The sequence below is a fragment of the Aedes albopictus genome, chromosome 3, assembly GCF_035046485.1.
Source record: "Aedes albopictus strain Foshan chromosome 3, AalbF5, whole genome shotgun sequence".
Lineage (NCBI taxonomy): Eukaryota > Metazoa > Arthropoda > Insecta > Diptera > Culicidae > Aedes > Aedes albopictus.
Genome location: NC_085138.1, coordinates 339,098,033 through 339,125,640, shown reverse-complemented (window position 1 = coordinate 339,125,640; position 27,608 = coordinate 339,098,033). Strand labels below are relative to the sequence as shown.

The 27,608-nt window shown below is 41.0% G+C and overlaps 3 protein-coding genes across 3 annotated transcripts; 1 reads left to right on the top strand and 2 right to left on the bottom strand.

The window, feature by feature from the left end:
- Nucleotides 1-491: 491 nt before the first annotated feature.
- Nucleotides 492-11,644, bottom strand: LOC109424688 (zinc finger protein 700). Its single transcript, XM_019699855.3, has 4 exons — nucleotides 11,303-11,644; nucleotides 10,651-11,240; nucleotides 860-1,150; nucleotides 492-799 (listed from the first exon to the last, which is right to left on the bottom strand). The coding sequence occupies exons 1-4, from the start codon at nucleotides 11,438-11,440 to the stop codon at nucleotides 589-591; spliced, it is 1,230 nt and encodes a 409-aa protein (XP_019555400.3). The 5' UTR covers nucleotides 11,441-11,644; the 3' UTR covers nucleotides 492-588.
- An 822-nt stretch (nucleotides 11,645-12,466) lies between these two features.
- LOC109424685 (peptide chain release factor 1-like, mitochondrial) lies at nucleotides 12,467-26,658 on the top strand. The gene is made up of 2 exons (XM_019699849.3): nucleotides 12,467-13,019; nucleotides 25,717-26,658. Exons 1-2 carry the CDS (start codon nucleotides 12,600-12,602, stop codon nucleotides 26,569-26,571), a joined length of 1,275 nt encoding a protein of 424 aa, XP_019555394.3. The 5' UTR covers nucleotides 12,467-12,599; the 3' UTR covers nucleotides 26,572-26,658.
- On the bottom strand, nucleotides 26,640-27,509 carry LOC109424687 (exosome complex component RRP41). Its single transcript, XM_019699854.3, has one exon. The coding sequence runs from the start codon at nucleotides 27,404-27,406 to the stop codon at nucleotides 26,669-26,671; it is 738 nt and encodes a 245-aa protein (XP_019555399.3). The 5' UTR covers nucleotides 27,407-27,509; the 3' UTR covers nucleotides 26,640-26,668.
- Nucleotides 27,510-27,608: the final 99 nt, after the last annotated feature.

Below are 27,608 nucleotides of genomic sequence, written 5' to 3'. Positions count from 1 at the left end.
ATGAAGAATATTCTGGGAAGTTCAAAAAAGAGTTCGCAATTTGCAAAAGAGTTTAGCAATGATTAGAAGAAATACCACGCTGATTTATGTAGAACAAGCGAACTTTTTACAACGTATCGTACAAATACAACATTGTGACTGCTGAAGGGCTAAATAATGCATTCGGAATCTAATGTGTTTGTATTCAATTTCATCGTGTTGCGTTTAGTTATAAAAGTGCTAGAATTTGTGCACAGAATTTTCAATGATTAACTTTTTGGGGCCGCAGGGGTCATTTCTGACCTCAAAATAATAAAATAAGTAAAAAAAACACCCACGACCCACTATATGAGAAAATTACCTGATCTAGTTCCCTCTTCCTTTTACTATATAACATCTTAACAGGCTTTCGGATCAATACATTTTTTATGAATCCTCAATAACCAAAATGTTATGATTTGTTTCACTAGACAAAACTTGCCAGAGAAAAGGAAATTTCCTGCAAATTTACATGGAGTTATGGTAGTTAAACCATACATGCTATATTTCAACCCACTTGAAACGATCTAACATAATACGTACCAGCAAATCAAAATGAGCATACACATTTCATACCTTGGAGATTTCTAGTTTGATTTCCACGTGTGGCACAGCTTCTTGCACGAGCAGTTTATCGCCCACGACTGACTTGGACGCCTTCTCCCGATGGGTTTTCATGTGCGTCTTGAGATTATCCTTCCGATTGAATGCCCGGCTGCATATCTCACAGCTGAACGGCTTCTCCGGTAGGTGCTTTTTGAAGTGTTTTCTGAGATCTCCACTGAAATCAAATGTGTGAATTTGAAAATGAATCCCATTTTTTAAGTGGTTCTATCATTACTTAGTCAAAAACATCTTATCACACTCCGAGCACTTGATCGTTGGTTGTTCGAAGTGGGTTCGCTTATGTCTGGCCAGTCCCGTCGGTTGGTAGTACGCTTTCCCACAAACAGGACACAGGTAGATCCGGTCCTTGAAGTGCGTTATCCGGTGCTGTTTCATGCTGTTCAGCAATGCATACTGCTTGTCGCACAGGTCGCATTTGTACATCTTGGCACGGGTGTGGATATTCACGTGGGAACTGTAGTTGGACGCACTGACGAACGACTTTGCACAGTACGGGCACTGGTGCCTGGAAAAAAATGATGGATGTATGTGAGCTCTATTACTTAACCCTAGTAATCATAACAAACAATCAATTTCATTATCTCTGCTTGACGCAGTGTCGCGCAGAGATGTCGGTTTTTGAGCATTTAAAACCATCTTGACTCCGTGCGGCTTCTAATATGGCATCGAAAGGCACGTTGTACCCTCAATATCTAAGAAAACACCCAAGCAAGATTGCTTTTAAGTGAATGAGTTATCGATAACATTATAAATAATCGTTGTGTAAAAGAGTCACAATGGACCTAACAGATTGGTAGGCATGTTGGTTCACATGAAGAGGCACGTTAGCCAAATAAACATCATGGGTGTGATGATCGACAATGCGTTGTAAAGGCCAGAGCACAATGGATCCGGTTGACAATCCGGTTTTTTAGACATCTATTTTGAATGCCCGCGATGTGTCGAAAACTACCGGGCAGAATCAGATAATGAGTGGTGAATTTGACAAGCAAGCTAATTTCGCAGATTTTGAGCAACTCATTTTAATATCTTGTACCTACTTGTCAATTTCCTGGCAACATTTCACTGTCGCTGAATGCTGAACAAAACGCCAAAACAAAAATCCCCATCAACCGTTGTTATTGTTTGAATGGCTCTCCAAGGTGTCGCTGGACTCTTTTTATTTGCTTGACAATATCAATATATTTTATATTGTGCATCCTAGCTTAATCACTCAGATCCTGCTGATCTGAGTCAGCCGCCATAAGATTGCGCCCGTTTGATTTGTACACGGCGGCTGACAGCTTCACCCGGCGGCTGCAAAACAGTTTTAGCCAAGGTGCACACCGTGTACAAATCATACGTGCGCGGTCTGGCGCGATCTGAGGCTGCGCGTTTCGAACGCAGCTTGCTGAGAATCTAAGATAAGCGCGACAATACTTGCTATATTCTCAAAGTAAACTCTAGATTTATTGCCTAAAATATGAATAATTTGAAGAAATCTCAGTGGCATTTTTGTGACATTCCTAAGAGAATGTTTAGAGCAATTTCCCTAATAGAGGTTGCTGATGATTGAAATCTGCCTCTTTCTGGCTCACATATGTTTTCATCAGGAAACAGTTTCCTGATGAAAACATAAGTATGTGAGCTAGAAAGAGACAGATTACAATCATTAGCAACCTCTATTGCTTTAAAAGAATCTATTGAGCAATTGCAGAAAAAAAACTGTTCAAAAAGTGAAGATAACTTTGGAGTATTTCCTGAAGAAATTTGTGTAATAAAACCTGAACGATCTATGACAACTACTTTTGACACTATACTTGATTCGCGGAAGAAATACTAGGACGAATCTCTAGAGGAGTTACGAATAGCAATCTCTAAAGGAATTCCGGAGGATATTCCGAAAAAAATCTGGAGTATTCTCAAAAGTAAACCAGATGATAATATCAAGAAGAATTCGAAGATTCAGGTTTTTTTCAGGGATTTCTCCCTATAAGCTATAAGGTATTGTCGCGCTTATCTTAGATTCTCAGCAAGCTGCGTTCGAAACGCGCAGCCTCAGATCGCGCCAGACCGCGCACGTATGATTTGTACACGGTGTGCACCTTGGCTAAAACTGTTTTGCAGCCGCCGGGTGAAGCTGTCAGCCGCCGTGTACAAATCAAACGGGCGCAATCTTATGGCGGCTGACTCAGATCAGCAGGATCTGAGTGATTAAGCTAGGATGCACAATATGCACACAGCAAAATCTAGCCACCGCATTTTGGATAGAAATTTCTCTATTTTCAACGAATCGTGGCAATCTCTGGCGCAAATGAAAGCTTATTGTGTAAGGAATCGAAAAATATTTACTTCGGGATATATTTTGACATTGTGTTTAAAATAGAGTCAAGGGAACAAGAAGTCCTCGAAAAGTTTTTGCACAAACGTGCTGAAAATCTGACAATGTACATTAAAGCGACCGTCCCCGCAGACCTAAGTTAGCTTTCAAGTATTCGGTTCTATACATCATTACAACCTGGAAAGGTTGCAGATCAACTTAAGAGCAAGAAAAAATCGAAGTTTGGCAAGAAATACATAGTTTGGTCAACAATATGAATTTGTGGTTTGAAAAACCGAACTTTTAGAAATACTTGTACAGTAAATCATCTTTTTCACTACGGGAAATGTCGGGAAAAATGGCTGGCACCCCTTATTCAAAAGCTTAGATATTGTGTATTGATTTGAATTGATTTTTGTCCCCTGTTTTTGGCGGAGAATGCTTGCGTTTGTATGCAGAAAACTATGTAGAAATTGTAGTGCATTTTTCCAAAAAACGTAAAATCTTGAAGGGTATGTGTTCAACCCAATTGAAAAATATTGAGTAACCGTGAATTGGAACCTTAAAAAAATGTCAAGAACGACAGCTTTCATCGAAAAATAAGATTGATTTTGACATAAAGGTGGTAAAAATTTCTTGGCATGCGGTCGAAGGTACTGTGCAAAACTTTACGGAAGGGCTCAAGCTCAAAACTCGAGATGACGGATATAACAAGTCAAATCAGCAATGTCTTGATGTTGATTTAAAGTAAATTAATGCTTTTTTACGATGAATTGCTTTTGGTTTGGGAACAAGTTGGAATGAATTATTACTGCTTGATTTTCTTTGGCCAGATTTTGCTGTGCGCATACCTTATTCTTAAACATTCTGCTATAGTTTGCTGTAATAATTCCATCTGTAATTATTTCTGCAGAAATTTCTTCCATGAATTCTTTTAAAAAAAAAAATTAATCAGTTTTAATTCAAATCCAGGAATTCCTCAAACATTTTGTACAAAAAAAAAAATACTTTGAGAGCCCATCAAGGAATTTCTTAAATAATTCGTTCAGAAATTACTGCAGACATCAACTCTTCAGGTTTTTTTTTCAGGGGTTTCTACAGAAATTCTTCCAGGAATTCATTTAGAAAGTTCTCCTAGGATTTCTTAAGGAATTCCTCATGGAATTGCTTCCGAGATTCCTCATGGGGTTTCTTCAGGAATTTCTCCTTGAAATCTTCCAGGGATTCACTCGGAAATTCCTTCTATGAACTGTTTTTGGGATTTCTTTAGGAATTCCTCTCGGAATCAAGCCAGAACTTCTTCCAGGAATTGTTAAGGGATTCCCTATGGATTGCTTCCGGGAATCCTTCTGGGGTTTCTTCAGGAACTGCTACAGGGAGCCCTCCATGAACTCTCCTTAGGATTCCTTCAGAATTTCTCAAAGAATTCATTCTGCGATTAGTGACATTCCCTTTTTTCCGGGTTTCTTCCGGAATTTTTCCTAGGATTCCTCCAATGATTCCTTCAGAAATTCCTCCAGGGATTTTTCCAGGAGTTCTCCCAGGGTTTTCTCTGGGAATTTCTACAGAGATTCCTTCAAGAATAGCTCCAGTGATTCCTCCTGGAATTCCAGCAGGGTTTCCTTCAGGAATTTCTCTGGAGATCATTCTAGAAATTCCTTTAGAGATTCCATCAGAAATTCCTTTATAGATCGCTTCAGGGATTCCTCCAGGAGTTCCTCCTAGAATACCCCCAAGAAATCTTCTAGACATTCAGGGATTCCTACAGAAATTTCTCCAAGAATCCCTTCAGGTATTTCTCCAGAAATTTCACCAAGGATTCCTCCAGAAATTACGCTGGGAATTCCTCTAGGACTTTCTCAAGGATTTTTTTCCAGGAAATTTATCCAGGCATTTCTTACCGAATTTCTCTGGGGGTCATTGGCGGAGCCAGCATTTTCTTTTTTCTTACTAACTCTTCTAAACATACACGAAAAAGATAAAGATGGAAGAGGAGGCAGCTTGCCTCCTTTTTCATCACGCTCTTTCGCTTACATTTTAGAAGAGTGAGTCAGAAAAAAGAAAAAGCTGACACCGCCAATGCTGGGGGTTCCTTCAGTAATTCTCCGGGCATTCCTTCAGAATTTGATCCAGGAATGTCTCCAAGTACTCCCCCAGAAATTTCTCCAAAAACTACTCCAGAAAATTCTCCAGGAATTCATCCAGAAATTGATTCAGGAATTCCTCCACGAATCACTTCAGAAATTTCTACAACAATTCATCCATCAATTTCTCAAGAAATCCTTCAGGGATTCTTTCTTCTCAAGGATTTTCTCCATGATTTTTTCCAGGTATTCTTCCAGGAAATTATCAAGGAATTTCTCCTCTAGGAATGAATTTCCTTCCGCCATTCCATCAAGAATTTCTCCATGTACTCTCTCAGGAATACCTCCAGACATATCATCAGAAATTCACCCAGGAATTCCTCCAGAAATTGATTTAGGGATTCCTCCAGGAATTCTTCCAAGAACTCCTCCAAGGAATCCTTCAGGGGTTCTTGCAGAGATTCTTCCAGGAATTGCTTCAGGGATTCAGGCATTCCTCCATGGCTTCCTCTAGGAAGTCCTCCAGGTTTTTTTTCAGGGATTCCTCCGGACATTTATCCTGAAATTCTTCTAGGGATTCCCCCAGGCATTTCGCATAGAATTCCTCCAGGGACTCATCTAGAGATTCTTCCAGAAATCCCTCCAGGAATTCATCTAGAGATTCTTCCAGAGATCCCTCCAGGAATTCCTACAGGAATTGATCTTTGTATTCTTTCAGGAATTCCTCCAAACATTCCTCCAGGCTTTCCTCCAGGAATTCCTACAGAAATTCTTCCAGAGATTCCTCCAGAAATTACTTCAGCGATTCCTCCAGGAATCTCTCTAGTGATTCCTTCAGAAATTCCTTTCGGGATCTCTTTAAAAAAATACTTTCCAGGGAAGCACCCAAGAATTTCTCCAGGATTACATGAAGATTATTTCAACTACTTAATGGAATTCTAGGATTCCTTCAGGAATTTCAGCAGGGACCTCCTTTCAAGTTTTCTTTAGGGATTTCTCCAGAAATTTCACGTAGAAATTCTCCAAGAAGTTGCTTCAAAATTTTCCAGGACCTTCAGCAGTTCCTTCAGAAGTTACTCAGGGATTCCATCAGGATTTTTTACCATAGTCATAAGAGATTCTTCTAAGCCACACACACATGTCTCAGAAGGGTCAATGCAGCGCAGGTTCTGGTTGCGCAGAAGTCACTTTTACTTACTTTAAAGGAATAGGTACCTACATGCACCAGGGAATCTTCTAGAAATTCCCTCTTAAATTCCTACAATATTTCATGTGAAGTAGCGATTCGAAGAATCTCTGAAGGACTACAGGCGAGATCTCTTAGGGAACTCCTAGAAAGATTCTTTAAGGAATACCTGGAGGAAACTCTGAAATATCTCTTAGTGGAATCTCTGAATGAACTCCTGGAAAAATATCTGTGGAATCTTTTGGAAAGATCCACTTGGGAAAATATCTTAAAAAACTCTAGCAGAAATCCCTCAGCAGAAATCCCATCGAGAAATCTCTGTTCATAATCCTAGAGGAAGGAGCTCTTTCAGGATATCCTGAGGGATCCTGAAAAAACGCTTAAGTTCCACAAAAACTTCTTGAAAAATCCGCGAATAAAACCATGACAAAGTTCCTGAGTGAACTTTCCGTGGAATCTCTGGCGGAAATCCCAAAAATATCCCTGAAGGACCCCCTTCTGTAATCCCTGGGGAAATTTCCGAAAGATCTCCTGCACAGACATCCGTCTAGGTGCGAGATATCCCAGACTAGAATTCAAGAAGAACTTCCTAAGAAGAGAATCTTATGGAAATTCTGGATAAATCTCTGAGGTGGTTCCTGGAGAGATTGTTCGAGTAACAGATAGAAGAATCTCCAAAGAAATTGTTTACAGTAGACGTTCGATAAGTGCAACATGTTTACGTTTCAGTTACCGAATGAAATTCGCTAACTGCAATGACTGACAGCCGTCAAACAGTTGTCAATTGCAGAGAAAATAGGTAGAGAAGCGAAGAGTGTGAAGCCAAAAATACCTTATCGAACCGTCAAACTGGTATCCTATCGAACAAAATCAACAAACCTTAACGATTGCCACATAATTCAAGATAAGTATTGCGATCATTTGAAACATTTTTTTAACAATATTTTCAAATATCAATGATTTTATTGTAAATAACAATGATTTCTTAAATTGATGAACATTGATCCTTTTTGGAATACAATTTAGATGATTTCTTGTTAATAAATCAACTGCATAAATAATTTTCTATTGCAGTACACGAGAAAGACGCTACTCTCGATAGGTGGATTAATCTGTTTTTCGGCAGTTGCCAGCATCCTAGTAATGAAATCAAAACAGAAAAAGTGTTGCCATTCAGACGGCTGTTCACTCTTCGCTTCTCTACCTATTTTCTCTGGTCAATTGCTGTTAGACGCAGCCAGAATGCACTCAAAAACATCGCAATGCAGATGTAGTGCATCCAAAAAACATCGCAACTCTGTTGACGTTTTGTTTTTGACAGATAGCGGTGCGATAACTGCAGAATTGTTGCACTTAGCGAACTTGCAGTTAAAAAGCATTGCAGTTAAAGCGTTTGCACCGAGCGAACGTCTACTGTATAATAATTAATTACAGGAATTCCTGAAGTATCACTTGGAGAAATTTGTGAAAGGTCATCCAGAAGACTTTTCTGTAGGAATCCGCGAAGAATCTCTTGAAGTAATTCCTGAAGGAAAGTACAGGGAAATCCATAAAAAAACATCTTGGGAAATCCTTGAGAGAACTCCTAGAGAAATGTCCGATTATAATTCTTGAGGAATCCCTGACGGAACTCCTACAAAAATCTCTGAAGGAACCTGGACGATCTCCATGACTATATTCCAAGAAAGATTCCTTAAGGAACTCCTAGAGGAATTTCTCATGGAACTTCTGGAGGAATCCCTGAGAAAACTGCTGCCGAGATGCCTCAAGGAACTCTTGAAAAAATCCCTGAAAACTCCTATGAAGAATTCCCTAGAAAAGTCATGGAAGAACCTCCAAAATAACTTGAAGAACTTCTGTAGGAATCTTTAAATTAACTGCTGGAGAGATCTCTCAACGAACTCTTGGAAAAATCTCTTAAGGAATCCTTAAAGGAATTCCTAGAGTAATCCCTGAAGCACGGGGGTGAATCTTCATCGCGAAAAGAGCCGCTCGTTTGATTGCTGGACACTAGCGAACCTGGTGGTGGAAAGCAAGCTTTTTGTACAGCGAGCATGGGTCGGGAGCGAGGCACGCTTTAATGATTTTTTATTTCTCCAAGGAAATTCATTCCAATCTAGTTCTCCAAGTGAAAATTTTACGACTTCCATCTCGAAATTTCAAATTTGTTCGAAGATACACATCTGTTCTGTGCCTGAAAACTCCTGGAGGAATTCCTGAAGGGACACTTAGAGGAATTCGTGAATGAACTCCTAGAGAAATCTTCTGAAGCTACTCCAGGAAAAAAAAACCTGAAACAACTTCTGTACAAATACATGTATGAACGCCTATAAGAATAAACTCCTGGAGAGATCTTTCAAGGAACTTCGGGAGAAATTCCTGATTATCACCCCCTCCAAAAAAAACCTGAGGGAACTTCTAAAAGTATCCCTGAAGGAACTCTTGAAGAAATTCATGACGGAACTCCTTGAGTTATCTTTGCAAAAAATCCTGGAGGAATCTGAATATGAGGAAAAGGAACTAAATCTTCAACATGTTCAACAGAGGGTCACCCCTCTGTTACATTCAATTTCTGTGCAATTTCTTTTATCGCTCGCTTGCGTATCTATCTATATCTACCGTGTTCTTTCATTACTTTCCTTACTCTCTCCTCCTTTTAGTTTTCATATCATCGAAAAAAGTCAATAAAAAATAAATTATGTTAATGTTATACGATGATTATACCTAGAAAATAATATCGAATAATGTAGAAATCTCAGAAGGAACTTTTGAAGAAATCTATGATGAGACTCCTGAAGTATTCTCTGATGGAACTCCTGGAGAATTCTCTGAAGATACTCTCAAAAGAATTCCTGATCAAACTTCTGGTAGAACTAAACCCTATAGCAACTCCTGAAGGAACTCTGGAAGAATCTTCAAAGAATTTCCATGAGAAATCAACGAAGGAACTCCTAAGAGAACCCTAAAGAAACTTTAGTCGAAATTCCTAAATGAATTTCTGGAAAAAAATCTCTGAATAAAATAGTGGAAACGTCTCACAAAGAACTCTTGGCCTCGTCCCTGATTCTTACCCTTAATAAATCATTGAAACTTCTGGAGAAGTTTCTGACGAAATTTTTAGAGTGATCACTGACAAGAATCCCTGGAAGAATTTGTGAATGAACTCTTGAAGAAGTCCTGCAGAAATTGATGACGAAACTCCTAGAATAATCCTTTCGAAAACTCATGGAGCAATTCCTGAAGAAACTCGTGAAGGAAATTGTTAATTAAAATATGAATATGAAGGAAATTGCCCATATAGCCACAACTGTAAAGGCGTGAGTATTTAGCATGACCATCTTCAAGAATTCCCGGAGAAACTTCTATAAGCATTTCCGGAAGAACTTCTCGAAGAGAGGAACTTCTAGAAAAAAACCCAACTCTTAGAGAACCGACTAGAAAAAATCCCGTGGGAACTCTCCGAGGAATTCCCGGAGGAACTTCTAGAATGAAATCCTATAGGAACTCGAAGACCCATTTTCGGAGGAACTCCTACAGGAATTTCCGGAGAAACTCCTGATGAATTTTTGGAGAAACTCCAAAAGGATTCTCGGAGGAACTTCTATTGGAGTTCCCGGAAAAACTCCAAGAAAAAATCCTCTGTAGATTTCTTTATTATTTCTTGCCGAGATTATTCCCTGAACTTTTTTCCAAGTTGTCCCAGTTTTTATCTCACAAAATGTTTAATAAGTCTTCGTGGAGTGTCTCGCAAGATTTGACCTCTCTCTCTTCGGATATTTCTCTGGAAATTCTTTACTAGGAGTTATCCCAAGAAACTTGCCGAGAAAACTTTTGAAATAACTCGGGAGAAATACCAAAAGCACAGAATATCACGAGATTCTTCGCTGTTCGGTGGAGATTCCGGGAACAGCTTTGGGAATAATCTCGAGAAAATCTGTGAAAAACAGTCTCAGGATGATCCCTACTAGAAATCCTGTAAACAACTACGAGGAAAAGCCTGGAAGAACTTCATGAGAAATATCTGCAATAGCTCCTACATAAATACAGAAAGGCACGCCGGGAAATATCTAACGAAAAAGTCCAGGCTAAATGCAGAAAAACTCTGAGAAACATCTCAGGACCAACGCCGGAATCAATATTCTTAGATGAGAGAAGTCCCAGGGGAAATTCCGAGAGAACTCTCAGAAGAAGCTTCAAAAGAAATTCCGAGAGAACCTGTATGAAAAATTCCGGCTGAGGCTCCTGCAGAGAGAAAATTTCTCGAAAGGAATTACTGGAGAAACTTCTGAAGAAATCTTGGGAGGAACTACTGATGAAAAGTCGTTAAAAACTTCCTAAACAAATCTGGGTGTAGCTCAAGTAGCTTAACAGGAATAACTCCTCTCGAGACCCTTAAGAGAAATCCCGGATAAAAATCTCCCCAAAACCTTACTTACCTTCTTTCATTGTTGTGAATCCTCATGTGCTCGGTAAGATTCTTGATGAATTTTCCACATATCGTGCACACTTCGGCCCGTTTTGCGACTTTCGAAGTCGCATCATCCGCGGTTTTCAACCTGGGTCTACCACGCCTACTGGTTAATGTGGTCGTTTTTGAGTCCATCTTCTTCTTTTTGCTCTTTGTTCTCGCGTCTGATTCTGATTCCAGCACTTCGTATTCATACGTAGAGTACTCGGAACCGACATCAAAATCGCTATCGTTATCCCTGTCATCAACGGCGGCGTCATCACAAGCGTCATCGTCGTCTTCATCGCTCGTCGCCTCCTTCGGATCGTAATCCGGATCAAGATGCTCATCGGTGGGTGGATTTTCGTCTCCCGTTGTAGCAGTGTCCAATCGTTCTTCTTTGAGTTCCACCGATAAGACCAATTCGTTGGATTTATTCGCTTGGTAAAGCGCTTGTACGCGTTGGTGGTATATCTCATCATTTTCCAGGCAGGATGTGTGGAACCGATGCCAGTTCTCGATCAGGGATTTGCAATTAGTGCAAATGAAGGAGCTTATGGGATTTTCAGCCTTGATGATCTAAAAGTAAGAGAGAAACTATTGCATGTAATCCAGAGAGATAGATATTGGTACAATCACACCTGAATCGACAGATATCGCAAAATTAATTGAACTAAATTTTGTTCGGAGGAAGTGTTGACGACTTCGTTGTCTTCACTGATAGGCCCCAAGCCCAAGTCGGATCCAGTTCCCAAACACAGCCTACAGAGGCGTTCCATCGTAGTTTTGATGAGTTGCTGACGAAAATACCATTAAACAATCGTTTCCGTGCTTGTTTTCTTTCACTTTTACTACCGATACCGTTCGTCGTCCATCCTAATCAAAACAATCCAATATCACTCATAGTACCGTTATACTAGACAATAGTAACACAAGTTGTAAAAATCGGGACAACTACTACTCCCTACTCCCGTTGTTTACGTTTTCCGATTTTTTTTGAATGAATAAAACATCGCTTGATTCAAAGTATCTAAATACCAAGGTAAGAGATTCCCGCTAATATTCACGGATAAGTGAGAAAAGGAAAAAAGCAAAAAATAGTTATGAAGTTTGCGCTGATTTGTATGGGCACATCACTATTTAGCAAACTTTCTTAAGAAATTAAGCACTCCCATCTTAGAAGCTATTATTTAATTGCATCTGACTGGATTAAATGTGACCTCCATGCAATAAAACAGAAAATATCGCCATTTGAAAATCGGTAACAATTTTTTTTTAATTGATTCTAAACATATTTTTTCAGTATTTAGAAACATCCAAACTAACAAAACTTTGCAAACTTTGCTGAAATAATGACATTTTAGTGTAAAAACACCAACTTTTCATAACTAACGCAGATGTGTTGGTGAGTCTCATTTTTGACATTTACGGGAATCTCTTACCTTGGTACATATTTATATACTTTGCGCTTGATTCGCAAAGGACAGTGTTTGACAGCCAAAAACCCGAACAGTTATGTATGTGTGCGTGTGCGTAAAAGTCGACATAACAGTGAATCGAAGCCAATGAGGTACAGATACAGGTGGCGCAGATAAACATTGCAAATCACTAGTTGTCTCTTTCGTTCTAACGCTGATCAAATGCAACTCAATTAGTGACGTCACTAATTGCGTTGCATTTGATCAGCGGTAGAACGAAAGAGACAACTAGTGGTTTGCAATGTTTATCTGCGCCACCTGTATCTGTACCTCATTGAATCGAAGCCGCTGATCCGATGACAGCGCACAGCTGACTTTCGCGACGACGTCCGAAGAATCATCGCACGCGTTCGGTTGTCGTGCCGTACTAAATCAAAGAAGAGCAGGAATCGCTCGATATTTTCATTACGTGTTTGTTTGTCGTGAAAGAAAACTTCATTCCTGCGGAACCGCGGCGGAAATGTTCCTGGCTCGGGTGTGTTGTTTGCGGAGTGTCCTCCGCAGCAGGAACCTGCTTGTTCCGCCTGCGGGTGCGAGTCCGTCGAAAAGTCGAGTGATTTCTTCGGTGGTTCGATTTCCACCGCTGGGTCAGCAGCCGTTCCCCCCTGCGGTTGGCCAGCGATCGACTTCATCCGACGAAGGATTCCAGATAGCCGATGAAAGTATACAAAAGTACCTGGAGAACATCCGGTTGGAGTACTACGCGCTGAAGGTGTCCGACCAGCTGGACAAGAAGGACATCAAACGGATGGCACTGCTGTCGCATGTGGTCGAGATGTACGAGCAGAGGCGCATCATCGTGGACAACCTGAGCTCGCTGCAGGAGATGAGCTCCGAGAAGGACGAAGACATGCTGCAGCTGATGCGGGAGGAAAAGGAGGTGGGTATTGGGGATAGTTTCTATACTTTACTATGTATACGATGTATACTTCAATTTTACTCGCGACCATAATACATATTTATGGTCAAAGTTTATACATTTTCAATAATACTACCCTATACCACCTATTATAATAGGGCTCTGGAAGGATTTTTCCCGGTAATTCTTTTCGGAATTTCTGGGAAACTGCTTATTATCAATATTACGACTAACATAAGAAATTTGTGGAGGTGTCTGTCTATGAAATACCTAGATTTTTTTTTTGTACGGTGCTTACATCGAGTCTGTCTAAAGCACCTAAAACTCTTTACCATTAACAATGCACGGTTCCGACGGCCGCCTATCACTAGTGTACGCAACCATTTATTTTTTCTTACTCTTAAACAAAGACGAAATAAGTACAGATGGATGAGGGTTACTTCCCATCTATTTCCTTCCACTCTTTCTCGTATTTATCAAGGAGAAAATGCATGTTAACAAAAATAATGGAAATTGTTGGCGCGAGTTTCTTCCGGATCATTGAAACACATACTGAAGCTGCCGTGAAATACGCTGCTTTCAGTATGCGTTTCAATAATCCGGAAGAAACTCGCGCCAACAAAAAAAAAGTTGCTTTCAATATGTGTTTCGATCCGGAGAAAACTCGCGCCAACAGATTAATTAGTGCCTGAAGCGTCTGTTTTTGGAGTAGGATTAATATGGGGCAAGAGCATTGGTTTCCTTTTGGACAACAACAAATATGTGCTGTAATGCAACAACCGAGAGTAAACGAGGGTACAGATCCTCGTCCTCCTTCCTTTGGCTGAAACAGAAACTAAATTAAGTTTCTTCGTGGTATGTTCTACTACAAACTTGTTTCTTAGAGTACCAACTGGAATCTATTACATTCTGAGTCAAATCGAGCGTGGCAAACTGACGTGCTGAACGAGAGGCAGAAGGTCATTCAATTTCCCATGTATTTGGCCTGAAAACCCCATACAAACTGGAAATCGTTTACTTTCAGCCCTGGGCACCCACGGTGCAAGTACCGAAGGTGGCGTGGTAATAGATTTAGTATGTGCACAGGACGAAAGACTTCCGGCCCCTGACCTCCAAGAGATTGAGGAGGAGGTTGGACGGTTGAAAAACAACGAATCTGCTGGAGCAGATCAACTACCAAGCGAGCTTCTAAAATACTACACTGTACACTGTACACTAAAGTACTACACTGGGTCATTATCAAGATCTGGGAGGAGGAATGGATGGAAGGTATCGTGTGTCCCATCTACATAAAAGGCGACAAGTTGGATTGCGGGAACTATCGCGCGATCACACTACTGAGCGCTGCCTACAAGGTACTCTCCCAAATTTTATGCCGCCGTCTATCACCGATTGCAAGAGAGTTCGTGGGGCAATATCAGGCTGGATTCGTGGGTGAACGCGCTACAACGGACCAAATGTTCGCCATCCGCCAGGTGTTGCAGAAATGCCGCGATTACAACGTGCCCACACATCACTTGTTCATCGATTTCAAATCGGCTTATGATACAATCGATCGAGAACAGCTATGGCAGATTATGCACGAATACGGATTCCCGGATAAAATGATACGATTGATCAAGACGGCGATGGATCGAGTGATGTGCGTAGTTCGAGTATCAGGGATACTCTCGAGTCCCTTCGAATCTCGCAGAGGGTTACTGCAAGGTGATGGTCTTTCGTGCTTGCTGTTCAACATTGCTTTAGACCAAGCCCACCCGTGGGCTTAATACTACACACGCAACAGCACGTCGTTAACGATTTTTAATTTCGTTATCAACCCATTTTCGCACCGGTCGTTCGTTTCCATGTGAGTAAAATAATGATCGGTCGCCTTTGCGCACCGGTGGTCTCTATTCTCTCCGTACCATCGGTTTTTTGCACTTCTGTAAATCATCGCAATATTTTGTGTATTTCTATGGGGTTATTGCAAATCTTATTCAGTATAATAATTTGTGCTCATATTATGAAAGATGGGGTTTTGGATAAGACTGAAAACTGTTAGTAAAAATTGAATTCAAATTAAAAATTCCCTTGGAGATTTGTACCAGTTTTGGTGCGTTTAAAGATATCATTTTCTCAATAATTTATGATTGTATTTAATCTCGGAATTCAAGCAATATTTTTTTAAATTATATGTTTGTTTCTTACTGTATGACTTGTAGGTTGAATTTTTATCTAAAATAATATCCATCTCTTCAATATTCACGTTGCCTTTCTCGCAAGAAATTTATCTGAATTTGAGATTATGAGCATCTTTTTTAATAATTAGGTTTATTGAATAATTACATCCCTTGCATTATCAACACATTTATAACGTAGTTGTCTCCTTTACAACTTCGCGTAGGTCAAGATTCTTGAATTCTGGTCATAGTAGAAGCTGTCTTCTAACAGTCTGCGATAAGTTTGCGCAACCTTTTTTCATTAACGTGTATTTTAACATCAGCTGATTCTATACAGTCACAACCTTTTAGTTACAAAGCATCACTCGCAAATCTTAATATATATTGCGATCTTTTGGATGCTGGTATATGAATATTTTTTTGGAAGCAGATTCTATGCGCTTGAAGTAGACTGCCTATTTGTCAAAGTACATAATGAGCCCACTCTCCTTTTTGGCACTTCATACAACAATTGTTGTATTTTAACATCCAACGCCTTGCTTTTTCTATAACGAGGAACCTACAATATGGCAGTCCTGCACACCGCCTATTTCAATTGGTGAAACTTGGCAGCTAGACTACATTTTTTAAGATTTTTATCGGTATGATTCAGTTTTTACAAAAAGAAATAACTGTAGTGTTTCTATGATATCTGAGTTGAGTTAGGTACAGTCAATGCATCTTTGAAAAATCGTAACTACTCTTATCTAATCTCATACATACGCGGAATCACCCTGGAAAGCAATCGTGTTACTTTTCTTGTCAATACTGATGCTTGCAGCATATCAGAGATATGACACATGCATCAAAGCGGCCTGGTCTACTGCGTTGTATTTATTTATTTATTTTTAACTAAAAATTTGGAAGAGGGAAAAATCCCTTTGAGCGATTTCCATTTGAAATACTTCTCAAAAAGGCACAAAACCTCTTCATCTTTTTAAAAACATTATAATAATAAAGTTAAAAACTAAAGGCTCAAACGGCAAAAAAACCATAGCAGAGCCAGCGTCTTGATGCTTCATCGATTGGATCTAGGGTCATCATTTGCTCAAGAGTCATCAAGGGTCATCAATGAATCATATCTGAAAAATAAAGCAAAAAAAAAACAGAAGAAACAAAAGATTTCAAACAGCATATGAAATTTCATTTAAAAATTCAAATAACAACTTCATTATAGGTAAACATTTTCTACCGAGTATATCACGTACAGATTCCGGAATGGAATGGTTGAAAAGATTCAAACTACAAAAGAATCTTTTTCTAGGTAATTCAAACCTATGGCATACAAATACAATGTGATCAATGTCTTCATAAAAATCTCCGCAATCACATAAATTAGAATCCTTAATATTGATGCGGTATAAATGACTATTACAGATGTAATGATTTGAAATTATTCTCGAAAAAGTACATATCATATTTCTACTAATAGACAAATTTTTGAACCATGCAATTTTATTTACTTTAGGACAAATGGAATGACACCAACGTCCTTTATCACTAGAATCCCAAACATTTTGCCAGTTATTCAAACAATATTCATTAAGCTTTGGAAAGAATTCTGATGCATGAAATTTGCGATTGAAAATTATTCCACTATGCACTCCCAATTTGGCTAAAGAGTCAGCTTGTTCATTTCCATAAATATTACAATGTGCTGGAACCCATACAAATTTGATTAAAAATCCTCGACAGAATAGATCATATAAAATGTTTTTAAGATCTAAAAATATGATATGGGTTTTGAAATTTAAATGCATGGAATTCAAAGCATTCAAACAGCTCAAACTATCAGAACATATAATGTATAAATTTGGATCACATTCACTGATTAAACTGCAAGAGAAATATAAGGCTATTAATTCGGCAATAAATATAGAACACGGACTTTGCAATTTGAAAAAATGGGCCAGATTTATGTTATAAACCCCAAAACCTGCAATATTTTCACAGAAAGATCCATCTGTGAAATAAATTTGGTTACGATTGACTCCCTCAAATTTTCGTTCAAATAATAAACTGGCAAACCGAGAATGTTCTTGTTTTGGAATTTGCTTTAATTCTTCATGTAAAGATAAATCAACTAAAGGCTGAAATGTATGAATGTTAATATTAAAACTATGGAAACTAGCAGTAGCAAGTTCTACATTTTCAGCAGAGCAATAAATAAATGAATCTAGTATTTTACTTGTTGGATTAATTTCATACAAAGAATTTAGGATATTAATTATCGGATGATTATATGAAAAACATTGTAACAAAAATTTACAATTCAATTTTTGAAAACGAATTTTAAGATGTTCTATTCCAGCTAAAACTTCAATTGATTGAGTATGAGTTGAATTCATTAATTTTAAACAAATTCTCAAACATCGGAACTGAATTTTTTCAAGTTTTGAAAAATGAGTTTGAATTGCACTGCCAAATGTAAAACAGCCATATTACATAACTGAACGAATTGTTGTTTTATAAAGAGTAATTAAATCAGAAGGATGAGCCCCCCACCAAGTGCCAGTAATTGTACGAAGGAAGTTAATTCTTTTCGAACATACTTTTTGAATATACAAAATATGATTGGCCCAATTTAATTTCGAATCAAACCATAAACCGAGATATTTATAATCATAAACTTGTTCAATGCCATGCCCACTTAAATATAAGTTTATACTGATCAATGAGCGTTTTCTAGAAAATATCATATATTTTGTTTTTGAAGCTGAAAAAGTAAAACCATTATCAAATGCCCAAGAATCAATATTATTTAAAGACCATTGCATAAAATGACGTAAAATTTCTCTGTTTTTACCACTGACAGATAAAACATTATCATCAGCAAATTGTATTAAATAACAACCATTAGGGATAACAGAAGCCATATCCGATGTAAATAAATTGTACAGAAAAGGACTTAAGCATGATCCTTGTGGAAGTCCAAAGCAGCAATAACGAATGATTTTGGATGACCCATTATGGAAAAAATGCATAATTTTTAGTGAAAACAAATTATATAAAAAATTTGAAATCATGTGTGGAATTTTTAAATTATTCATTTTATTAAAAAGCAAATCAATCAAAACAGAATCGTATGCACCAGACACATCAAGAAAAGTAGAAACTACATCCTGTTTTCTATTAAAGGACAGTTGAATTTGAGATGCTAAAAGTGCAGTACAATCACGAGTACCACGTCCTTTTCTAAAACCAAATTGAGCAGCAGAAAATATTTGATTACTTTCAGCCCACAATTCCAAACGATTTAAAATCATACGTTCCATAAGTTTTCTTAAACATGATAATAAGCTAATAGGTCTACGACTATCAGCTAATGATGGATCTTTACCAGGTTTGAGAATACTAATAACTTTCACAAAACGCCACTCAGAAGGAATGACATTCTGAACAATAAACGAGTTATATATTGACAGTAAATACTCTTTACCATCATCCGGTAAATTTTGTAGAACTATAAATTTTATGTTATCAATACCAGGAGCAGTATTTTTAGTAAGTGACAAGGCCAAATTAATTTCTGATAAAGAGAAAGGAATACAAAGGTCAGGAAAATGATTGAAAGAACTATTTTTGTAATTTGTAAGAGTGGGAACAAAATCTGGACATATTTTTGATGCAAATTTATGAATCCAATCTTCAGAGTATTCCAGAACAGTAGTAGAAGAAGAATCAAAGTTTCTTAAATTTCTTGCAACAGACCATAATGTTGACAAAGAAGTCTCTTTATCAAGATTTTCAACAAAATTTTTCCAATAGTTCCTTTTTTTGAATTTTGTAATTCTAGTAAACAAAGCTTCAGCCTTACAATATGAAAAATAATGTTCCCTACAGCCAGATTTACGAAAAATTTTATAAGCAATAGATTTATTTTTTAACGCAATTGAACATTCATTATCCCACCAAAAAGAGGGACGTTTTTTCTTGAAAACACCTGGAACTTGTTTATTTTTTTGTGATTTATGTAAACAACTTATCAACAATTTTGAAAAGTTATTGTAGTTTTCAATAGTAGAAAGTGAATTTACACTAGTAATTAATGATAAAGATATCAGATCACCAAATTTGACCCAGTCAACATTACTACATAAATCGGGGATGTAATCAACTTGGGACGAATTTTCATGCGTTGGAGTTTTAAATTGAACCAAAATCGGCAAATGATCACTATTATTAGGATCATCAATAGTTTTCCATGAAAACTGCGTTGTATTTACGCGCAAAGATGATTCTTCGAAATACTTACAGAAGTACAGAATACTTACAGTACGAAATACTTACAGAAGTACAGAATATTTTATTTCGGCAAGGTACTTCTCGAATTTACAGGGGAGGAAGGATGCGTGGACGGTGAAGTTACCCATTTCGCACACTTTCTTCCTAATGTCTCGTTTATTTAATTTATATTTTTAAATTTATATTTAATAAACCACCCACTGACGACCACCATTTTCAAAAACAGCAATCAAACCAAAACTCTTTTGCCTTTTTGAAATATACACGACAAAACGAAACGCGAGGCACAGCTCTTTCAAAGCGGAGGATCTGTGAAGTGAAAGTGAAGAAAGAAAACCTTGTGGTCACTTATTACCGTCAAATAGTTTCTTTTCGGGTTAGAAAATACGCACATCTTCTCACCGGAATCTGGATTCGGATGACGATAATTTTGAGACTTGTCGGAACGAACTTCGCGAGTTATTTATTTGGACATTTTTCTAAATGTGCGAAACTAAGCTTTACTTGCTGCGTAGAAAACCCGGCTCAAACATGTACGTGTTAAAACAGCAAAACTCACTGAATCACTATACATACAGCGAAAACTTTATTCATAACATACTTAAGCAAAGCTTGTCAATTTAAACCTATTATTTTTCTGCGTTTATATTGTCGCTCTATCACAATTCTATGTCAGACAATTTGTTGTGTTATTCTTGTAACGATCTATGATATTGATTGGTTGAAAATTTAAAATATTTGCAAATAAAATAATGCAAACTAAAATAAATTCCCACCTATACAAAACAAGAAAATCATTCTCTAGAAACTATATACCTGGCAACAAATCCATACTCATGTTCTTTCGTCTCCTCTTTACGCTACCCAGAGAGCTAAACGCGAGAGAGCGCACGAGCCTACGGATAGAGACCGTGCTTTGCGTGTCTCTATATTCTAAGCCCTGCTACGAACCGTACGTAAACTTTTCGCTTTCGAGCCCTACTTAGCAGCGACCGGTGTGGTTCGCTTCTTTGTTCGGGGCTCTACTTAACGTTAAAACGCTTGATTGAGCCCATGAGTGGACTTGGTCTTAGAGGGTGTAATAAGAAGAGCGGGGATTAACACGAGTGGGACGATTTTCACGAAGTTCGTTCAGCTGCTTGGTTTCGCTGATGATATAGATATTATTGCTCGTAAATTTGAGACGATGGCGGAAACGTACATCCGACTAAATAGTGAAGCCAGGCGGATCGGATTAGTCATTTATGTGTCGAAGACAAAGTACATGATGGCAAAGGGCTCCAGGGAGGAATCACCGCACCTGCCACCCCGAATTTATATCGACGGTTGAAGAATTCATGTACTTGGGCTCACTGGTGACCGCCGACAATGACACCAGCAGAGAAATTCAGAGGCGCATTGTGGCAAGAAATCGTGCTTACTTTGGACTCCGCAAAACTCTACGATCGAATAAAGTTCGCCGTAACACGAAGTTAACTCACCGACGAACCGACGTGACAGTGGTGATTCAAAAGTGTCCCCCCCCAAATTTAACGGTCGACCACCGAAGCGAGCGATCGCTTCTGTCAAATCAGCGCAGACGTGAACCGTTTCCTATATGAACACATGGGGGTCGGTGTCGAGCTACCAAACCATCGCGGGCCGTTATAGAGGTGGCGATAGTGTTCGGCTATTTTTCATCATGGCGTCGCGGACAACAAATTTGAATTTATTTGTTCTAGCTGTCACGTCGGTTCGTCGGTGGTTAACTATCTACAAAACGCTGATTAGACCGATCGTCCTCTATGGGCACGAAACATGGACCCTACGTGCAGAGGACCAACGCACCCTTGGAGTTTTCGAACGGAAGGTGTTGCGTACCATCTACGGCGGAGTGCAGATGGAAGACGGGACTTGGAGAAGGCGAATGAACCACGAGCTGCATCAGCTGCTGAGGGAATCAACCATCGTCCATACCGCGAAAATCGGGAGGCTACGGTGGGCGGGTCACGTCATCAGGATGTCGGATAGCAACCCGACTAAAATGGTTCTCGAGAGTCATCCGACCGGTACAAGAAGACGTGGAGCGCAGCGATCTTGGTGGGTCGACCAAGTGGAGGACGATCTGCGGACCCTACGCAGAGTGCGGAACTGGAGACAAACTGCCATGGACCGAGTGGAATGGAGGAGGCTACTATGTACAGCAGAGGCCACCCCGGCCTTAGCCTGATTGGTAAGGTAAGTACCCACGGTGGTGCAGAAGGCCGAATTGAAAGATTTGCCAGCCATCGCCCTGACCTGTGGCCAGGGCAAATTTCTGTCGACTTGCTTGATTTCGTTATTGAGGCTGCGCCGCCATGAGCCTCTGGGTCTGCCTCTGCTGCGATGTCCTGCTGGGTTCCAGTCAAGGTTCCAGTCTAACGCTTGCTTGCAGATTTCGTTTCCGCCCCTGCGTAGAGTGTGACAAACCCACCTCCACTTTCGCTCCCGAATTTCTGTTGCTATCGGCTTTTGATGACATCGACGATGGAGCTCCACGTTGAAGATCCAATTGTGAGGCCACCTTGCAAGAATTATATACCGCAAGCATCTATCTATTGATGAAGACCTGCAGCCGTTGCTTGTTCTCCGCTGATACACACCAGGTTTCACTGGCGTATAGCAGCACAGATTTCACATTCGAGTTAAAAATCCGGATTTTGATGCGTCGACTGATCTGTTTGTTTTTCCATACATTTCTTAAACTCGCAAAAGCAGCCCTCGCCTTCTTGATCCGTCCACCTATGTCGTTTTTTTTGTCGCCATCGGCCGTCATTTGGCTACAAGATATTGGAAGCCTACAACATTCTCTACTGATTGCCCAGCTACCGTAAAGCTGGAAGGGTTGACCGTGTGCACATCCAACGATTTGGTCTTGTTGACGTTGATGGTAAGACCTGCCGCTGAGGAGCGATTGGCAAGATCGTCGAGCTTGCTCTGCATATCAGAGCGCCGTTGTGCTAGGAGAGCAACGTCATCGCCCAATTCGAAGTCATTTAAGTGCTCCATGGTAATGGGCTGCTACAGCAATCCACGATTTGGGTTAAGGTTAATCGCACCTACCAGGATCTCGTCGATTACGATGAGGAACAGTGGCGGTGATAGTATACATTCTTGCCTCACTCCAGCAACGACCCGGATAGGATCGGACAAAACACTGTTGTGCAGTACTCTGCATGAAAATGCCCTGTACTGTGCTTCAATGAGGCCGATTATTTTTTCAGGGAGACCCGTGCGTCTGAGGGCTTTCCACATGTTTCCGTCATTGAGACGGTCGAAAGCTTTTTCGTAATCAATGAACACCAGGTAGAGAGACTCTTGGAATTCATTGATTTGCTCCAGGATGATGCGAAGCGTGACAATATGGTCCACAAAGGATCGTCCGACACGGAGTCCTGCTTTCTGCCGTCGGAGAGTTGGGTCAATCTTCTCCTGTATCCGGTTAAGAATCACTTTGCAGAGGACTTTGAGAACGATACACAGTAACATGATGCCCCGCCAATTGTCGCATACAGTCAGGTCACCCTTTTTGAGTACCTTTACTAAGACGCCTTGCATCCAGTCGACCGGAAATGTCGCGGTTTCCCATATGTTGCAGAATAAGTGATGCAGTAGTTGTGCGGATTCTACGGGGTCAGCTTTGAGCATCTCAGCTGATATGCGATCGACCCCTGGGGCTCTGTTCGATTTCATGCTACGGATGGCTGTTTCTATCTCCTGCACTAATGGAGCTTCGGTGTTGACACGGGTAATGCGTCGAACCCTTGGCGGATCATGCTGACGTGTTGATGGCGTGACCGATACTTGAAAGAGGTTTCCAAAGTGCTCGAACCAGCGTTTCAACTGGTCAGTCGGGTCGGTCAGTAACTGTCCAGACGTGTCTTTCACGGGCATCGTAGCATTCATCTTGGCCCCACTAAGGCGACGTGAGAGATCGTAGAGGAGATGGATGTCGCCTGTGTTTGCGGCTTTCTCGCCTTCGTCGGCTAGGGAGTACGCGCACGCTCTTTTGTCCCGTCTACATGAGAGTTTCACTTCCTTCTCGAGAGCCGAATAGCGCTGACGGGCTACGGCTTTGGCTCCTCGTATTTTCGCTCGCTCTATCGCGGCTTTGGCGTTCCTTCGCTCCTCTTTCTTCCTCCAGGTATCATCTGTGATCCACTGCTTTCTTCGGGTGCGTAGCTCACCCAAATTATTCTCACCGGTGGCGATGAAGGCGTTCTTGATGGCGCTCCATTGATCTTCCACGCTTCCACCTTCTGGAATATTCGCAGCACGGTTCTCTAGCTCCTCGACGAAGGACCTTTTCACCGCAGCGTCTTCCAGTCGGTGTGTGTTGAACCGGCACCGGATTTTCTCCTCCTGTCGCTGGATCCTGGCTATGCGCAGTCGGATCTCGCCGATTAGGAGATGATGGTCGGACGCAATTTCGGCGCTACGTTTGTTCCGCATATCAAAAAGGCTCCGTCTCCATTTTTGGCTGATGTAGATGTGGTCGATTTGATTTTCCGTGACGCCATCACGGGAAACCCATGGCACTTTGTGCACTGGTCGATGAGGAAAGAGCGATCCCCCAATCACCATGTCATTGTTGCCACAAAACTCTGCAAACAGCTCTCCGTTTTCGCTCGAGACCATGGCTTCCCATGACGTGCTCATAGTCCGAGCTGTCGCAACCAACCTTCGCGTTGAAGTCGCCCATGAGGATCTTGATATCACCTTTTTGAATCTTGCCCACGACAGCATTCAGTTGACTGTAAAAGTTCTCTTTATCTTGCAAATCGGCTGCATCGGTTGGCGCGTAACATTGGATCATGGTAAGGTTTAGAACCCGTGTTCTGAATCTGGCTACAATTCGACAATGATTTTTCATAAGGGCCTAACTGACTTGATCGATTTCTCTTCGTCGACTCTCTCTTTCGCTAATAACTTGATCAAAACAAACAAAATCATTATTCTTTTTGTTTCTATAGCAACATGTAGTCGTCTTCTTCGCATTTCAACTCAACCATAAAATCTTTGGAAAACTCAATACACATTCTGTGATAACACAAAGAGAGGATCGATGAAGAGAACTCGAAAATGTCAGTTAGCCCCAAATGAAAAATCAGTGTCGAATTATCCTCTCATTAATAGGGCACTGCAAGAAATCATCTCCTTCTCTTTCACTCCTACAGAAATTTTGTAAACAACAAGGCCAAGAAACGTCAAAATCCCATACAAAATCAAAACAATGCAGTGTCCTATAGGGCACTGCATTGTTTTGATTCTGTATGGGATTTTGACGTTTCTTGGCCTTGTTGTTTACAAAATTTCTGTAAGAGTGAAAGAGAAGGAGAGAATATCATGCAGTGCCCTATAGGCTCCCACTTCATGAGCGCCGCGTGAGTGTGAGCGCTGAGCAGGAAACCAACTCCACGGTGACGAGGAGCGTGTTCACCTCGTAGACCAGAGTATAGCAGAATTTGACCCGACGCCCATCTGTGTTCTATCCACCGTGGTGGGGCTTGTTGGGAGTGCGACATCTGTCTCCCTATCTATAAGCGGCATTGCAATACTTGACAATAGGTTTGCGTAATATACAGTTCACTGTAAGAGTCCGTGCAATAAACATCGCTAAATCGTACGGTCGTTGTTTCCCACTGATTACGCGAATACCGAAAGTTCCCCGAATTGATTCCCTGGTTCCGTCGTCGGTAGTGATTCCGCTGCCTGACAAGTTCGTCGTGGTCCATCTCGGTTCTACAGGGCTGCCACCTTAGGTATATCTACCGGTGGAGGAGCATTTCATACTCAGCCGCTGGATGCCAGAACAGACGCTATTCAAGCCGCACCTCCTTGGTGAACAGACGCTCGGGTCGTACCTCCTCAATCTTGCTGAAGTCAGAAGGAGTGCTCAGGCTGCAGTACCAGCTAAGCACACAAGTCAGGTTTACATCAGTGGGCGTGTGGAGCGTAGTGAACCGAACCAACGTTGTTGAATCCTCAAACAAATAAACCAGGAATTTGGCAAAAGAATAACTCACATGGACGTTCATTATGTACCACCGTGGCATCACATAAGTCCAATCTACCTACTTATTTTTGATTCCAAATCCCGTTCACGCCATTTATTTTGAATGGTGTAGGTAAACGGAATTAGGAACTGAAAAATGTGATAGGAATTGGGTGATGTCACGATACATTTATTGTGTTGTAACTAATAGTTATAAAAATTGTATGAAATCAATCTAACTATTCGAATCTTTTTTCAGGCATACACCAACATTCTCCGAAAGTTGGATGGCGAAATCATGGATGGAATCCTGAAAATGGACGACGAAGATGATTTCAACACGCTTATTCTGGAAGTTGCCGCTGGAGTAGGCGGTCAGGAAGCGATGCTGTTCACCCGAGAGCTATTCGACATGTACTGCGGCTTCATCGATTACAAAGGATGGGAAACGGAAGTTATCGAAACGGAGGACACCGAGTTGGGAGGAATTCGGCACGCTTCGATTGTGGTGCATGGACGGGATGCCTATCGGTATCTAAAATTTGAAGCTGGCGTTCATCGGGTGCAGCGGGTTCCGACCACGGAAAAGTCCGCCCGGATACATACCAGCACCGCGACGGTTTCGGTTATTCCACGGCCGGACGAATTCGAAATCGAGCTCAAAGACAAAGACCTGAAGATTGAGACCAAGCGGGCTAGTGGAGCTGGAGGTCAGCACGTGAACACTACTGATAGCGCAGTTCGAATAGTCCACCTTCCGACCGGGGTGGCCGTGGAGTGTCAAACAGAACGGTCCCAAGTCAAGAATAAGGAAATTGCCAAACAGAAACTTCTGGCCAAACTCACCCAGCAGGAACTGGAGAGCAAGTTCACCGCAGCAAATTCGATGAAGAAGTCCCAAGTGGGGTCTAGCTTGAGGAACGAGAAAATCCGTACTTACAACTACAACCAAGATCGCATCACCGACCATAGAGTTGACGGTGGAACTACGCACAATTTAAAAGCGTTCCTCGAAGGTGGACCCCAGTTGGAAGATATGATTGCGAAACTGCAAGCCATGCACCGGAAGAAGCAGTTGATGGAAATTATTAACAGCACCATAGAAACTAAGTAGAGCAATAGTAAATGTATAGTTGTGATTCAGATAAAAAATTCCTTCATTAAAACAATTCAAACAATCCATTGTTAATCAGTTGAAAAACACTCGACTTTTATTTAGCTAAACTTCCCCAATCCCCGGCTTGCCCCAGTTGAGTCACATGCTCCCGGACGGCTTGGTCGATGATTTTCTGAACCTCTCGGCAGCCTTGCAGTGCCGTTTCCAGCACCTTGGGCAAATGGTCCAAGTGGAACCGCTGGGACATTTCCATAAATGCAATTTTTCCGCTGCTGGGCAACGACGCCACCGTTAGCGTTGGTCCGCCACTCATTTCCTCCAGATTAGACACATCCATCAGTGGGATTTTCCCGGCCAGCGAGGCAGTGCAAGCGCAAACGTACTCCTTCAGGCAGATGCCCGCGTCGATCAGCGCTAGGGTTGCTGCATTGACCGAAGCACAATAGTTACCCCCGTCCGCCATCAGCACCTCGATGTAGACGTCGATCTGCGATTTCGGATACAGTTCGGTCTTGATGGCCGCACTCAGCGCCTGCTGCAGATGGATGGTCATTTCCTGGCTTTTCCGATCGCCTCGGGGCCGCCGCTTACGTTCCCCGGTGGAGAATGTGGCCATACTGTACTGGCAGTTGACGATCACTTCTTCGTGGCTGCTTTTCTTGGCCGGGGCCTGATGGGGGCCGTAAACCGCCGCCAGCACTTTAGTGTTGCCTTGTTCGATGTAAGCGCTGCCATCCGGCTGGCTGAACACACCCAGCTTGCATTGAATGCGCCGGAGCTCGTTGGCTCGTCGTCCGTCGAGCCGTAGACCTTCGTCCGATAGGAGTTCCATCGATTATCGTTGTTTCGCACTTTTTACTACGGAGAAACACTAGAACGGTCAGGACGCGCGCGTGGTTTTGTTTACTATCCGAAGTCTCGCGGATCAACAGTCTTGCTATGTATCACCAACACACGTGCAAAAAGACACGAATGGATTCATTCATGATGCGAGCGTCGACATAGCCGACATTTGCCTCGGAACATCAACAGAC

Excerpts from the sequence above, each read along its gene's own strand:
- LOC109424688 (XM_019699855.3), bottom strand. The coding sequence starts at position 11,440 with ATGGAACGCCTCTGTAGGCTGTGTTTGGGAACTGGATCCGACTTGGGC. Across the intron at positions 1,151-10,650 it reads ATTCACAACAATGAAAGAAG|GCACCAGTGCCCGTACTGTG; the intron begins GTAAGTAAGGTT and ends ATTTTTTTCCAG. Across the intron at positions 800-859 it reads GATAAGATGTTTTTGACTAA|TGGAGATCTCAGAAAACACT; the intron begins GTAATGATAGAA and ends ATTTGATTTCAG.
- LOC109424685 (XM_019699849.3), top strand. The coding sequence starts at position 12,600 with ATGTTCCTGGCTCGGGTGTGTTGTTTGCGGAGTGTCCTCCGCAGCAGG. Across the intron at positions 13,020-25,716 it reads TGATGCGGGAGGAAAAGGAG|GCATACACCAACATTCTCCG; the intron begins GTGGGTATTGGG and ends ATCTTTTTTCAG.
- LOC109424687 (XM_019699854.3), bottom strand. The coding sequence starts at position 27,406 with ATGGAACTCCTATCGGACGAAGGTCTACGGCTCGACGGACGACGAGCC.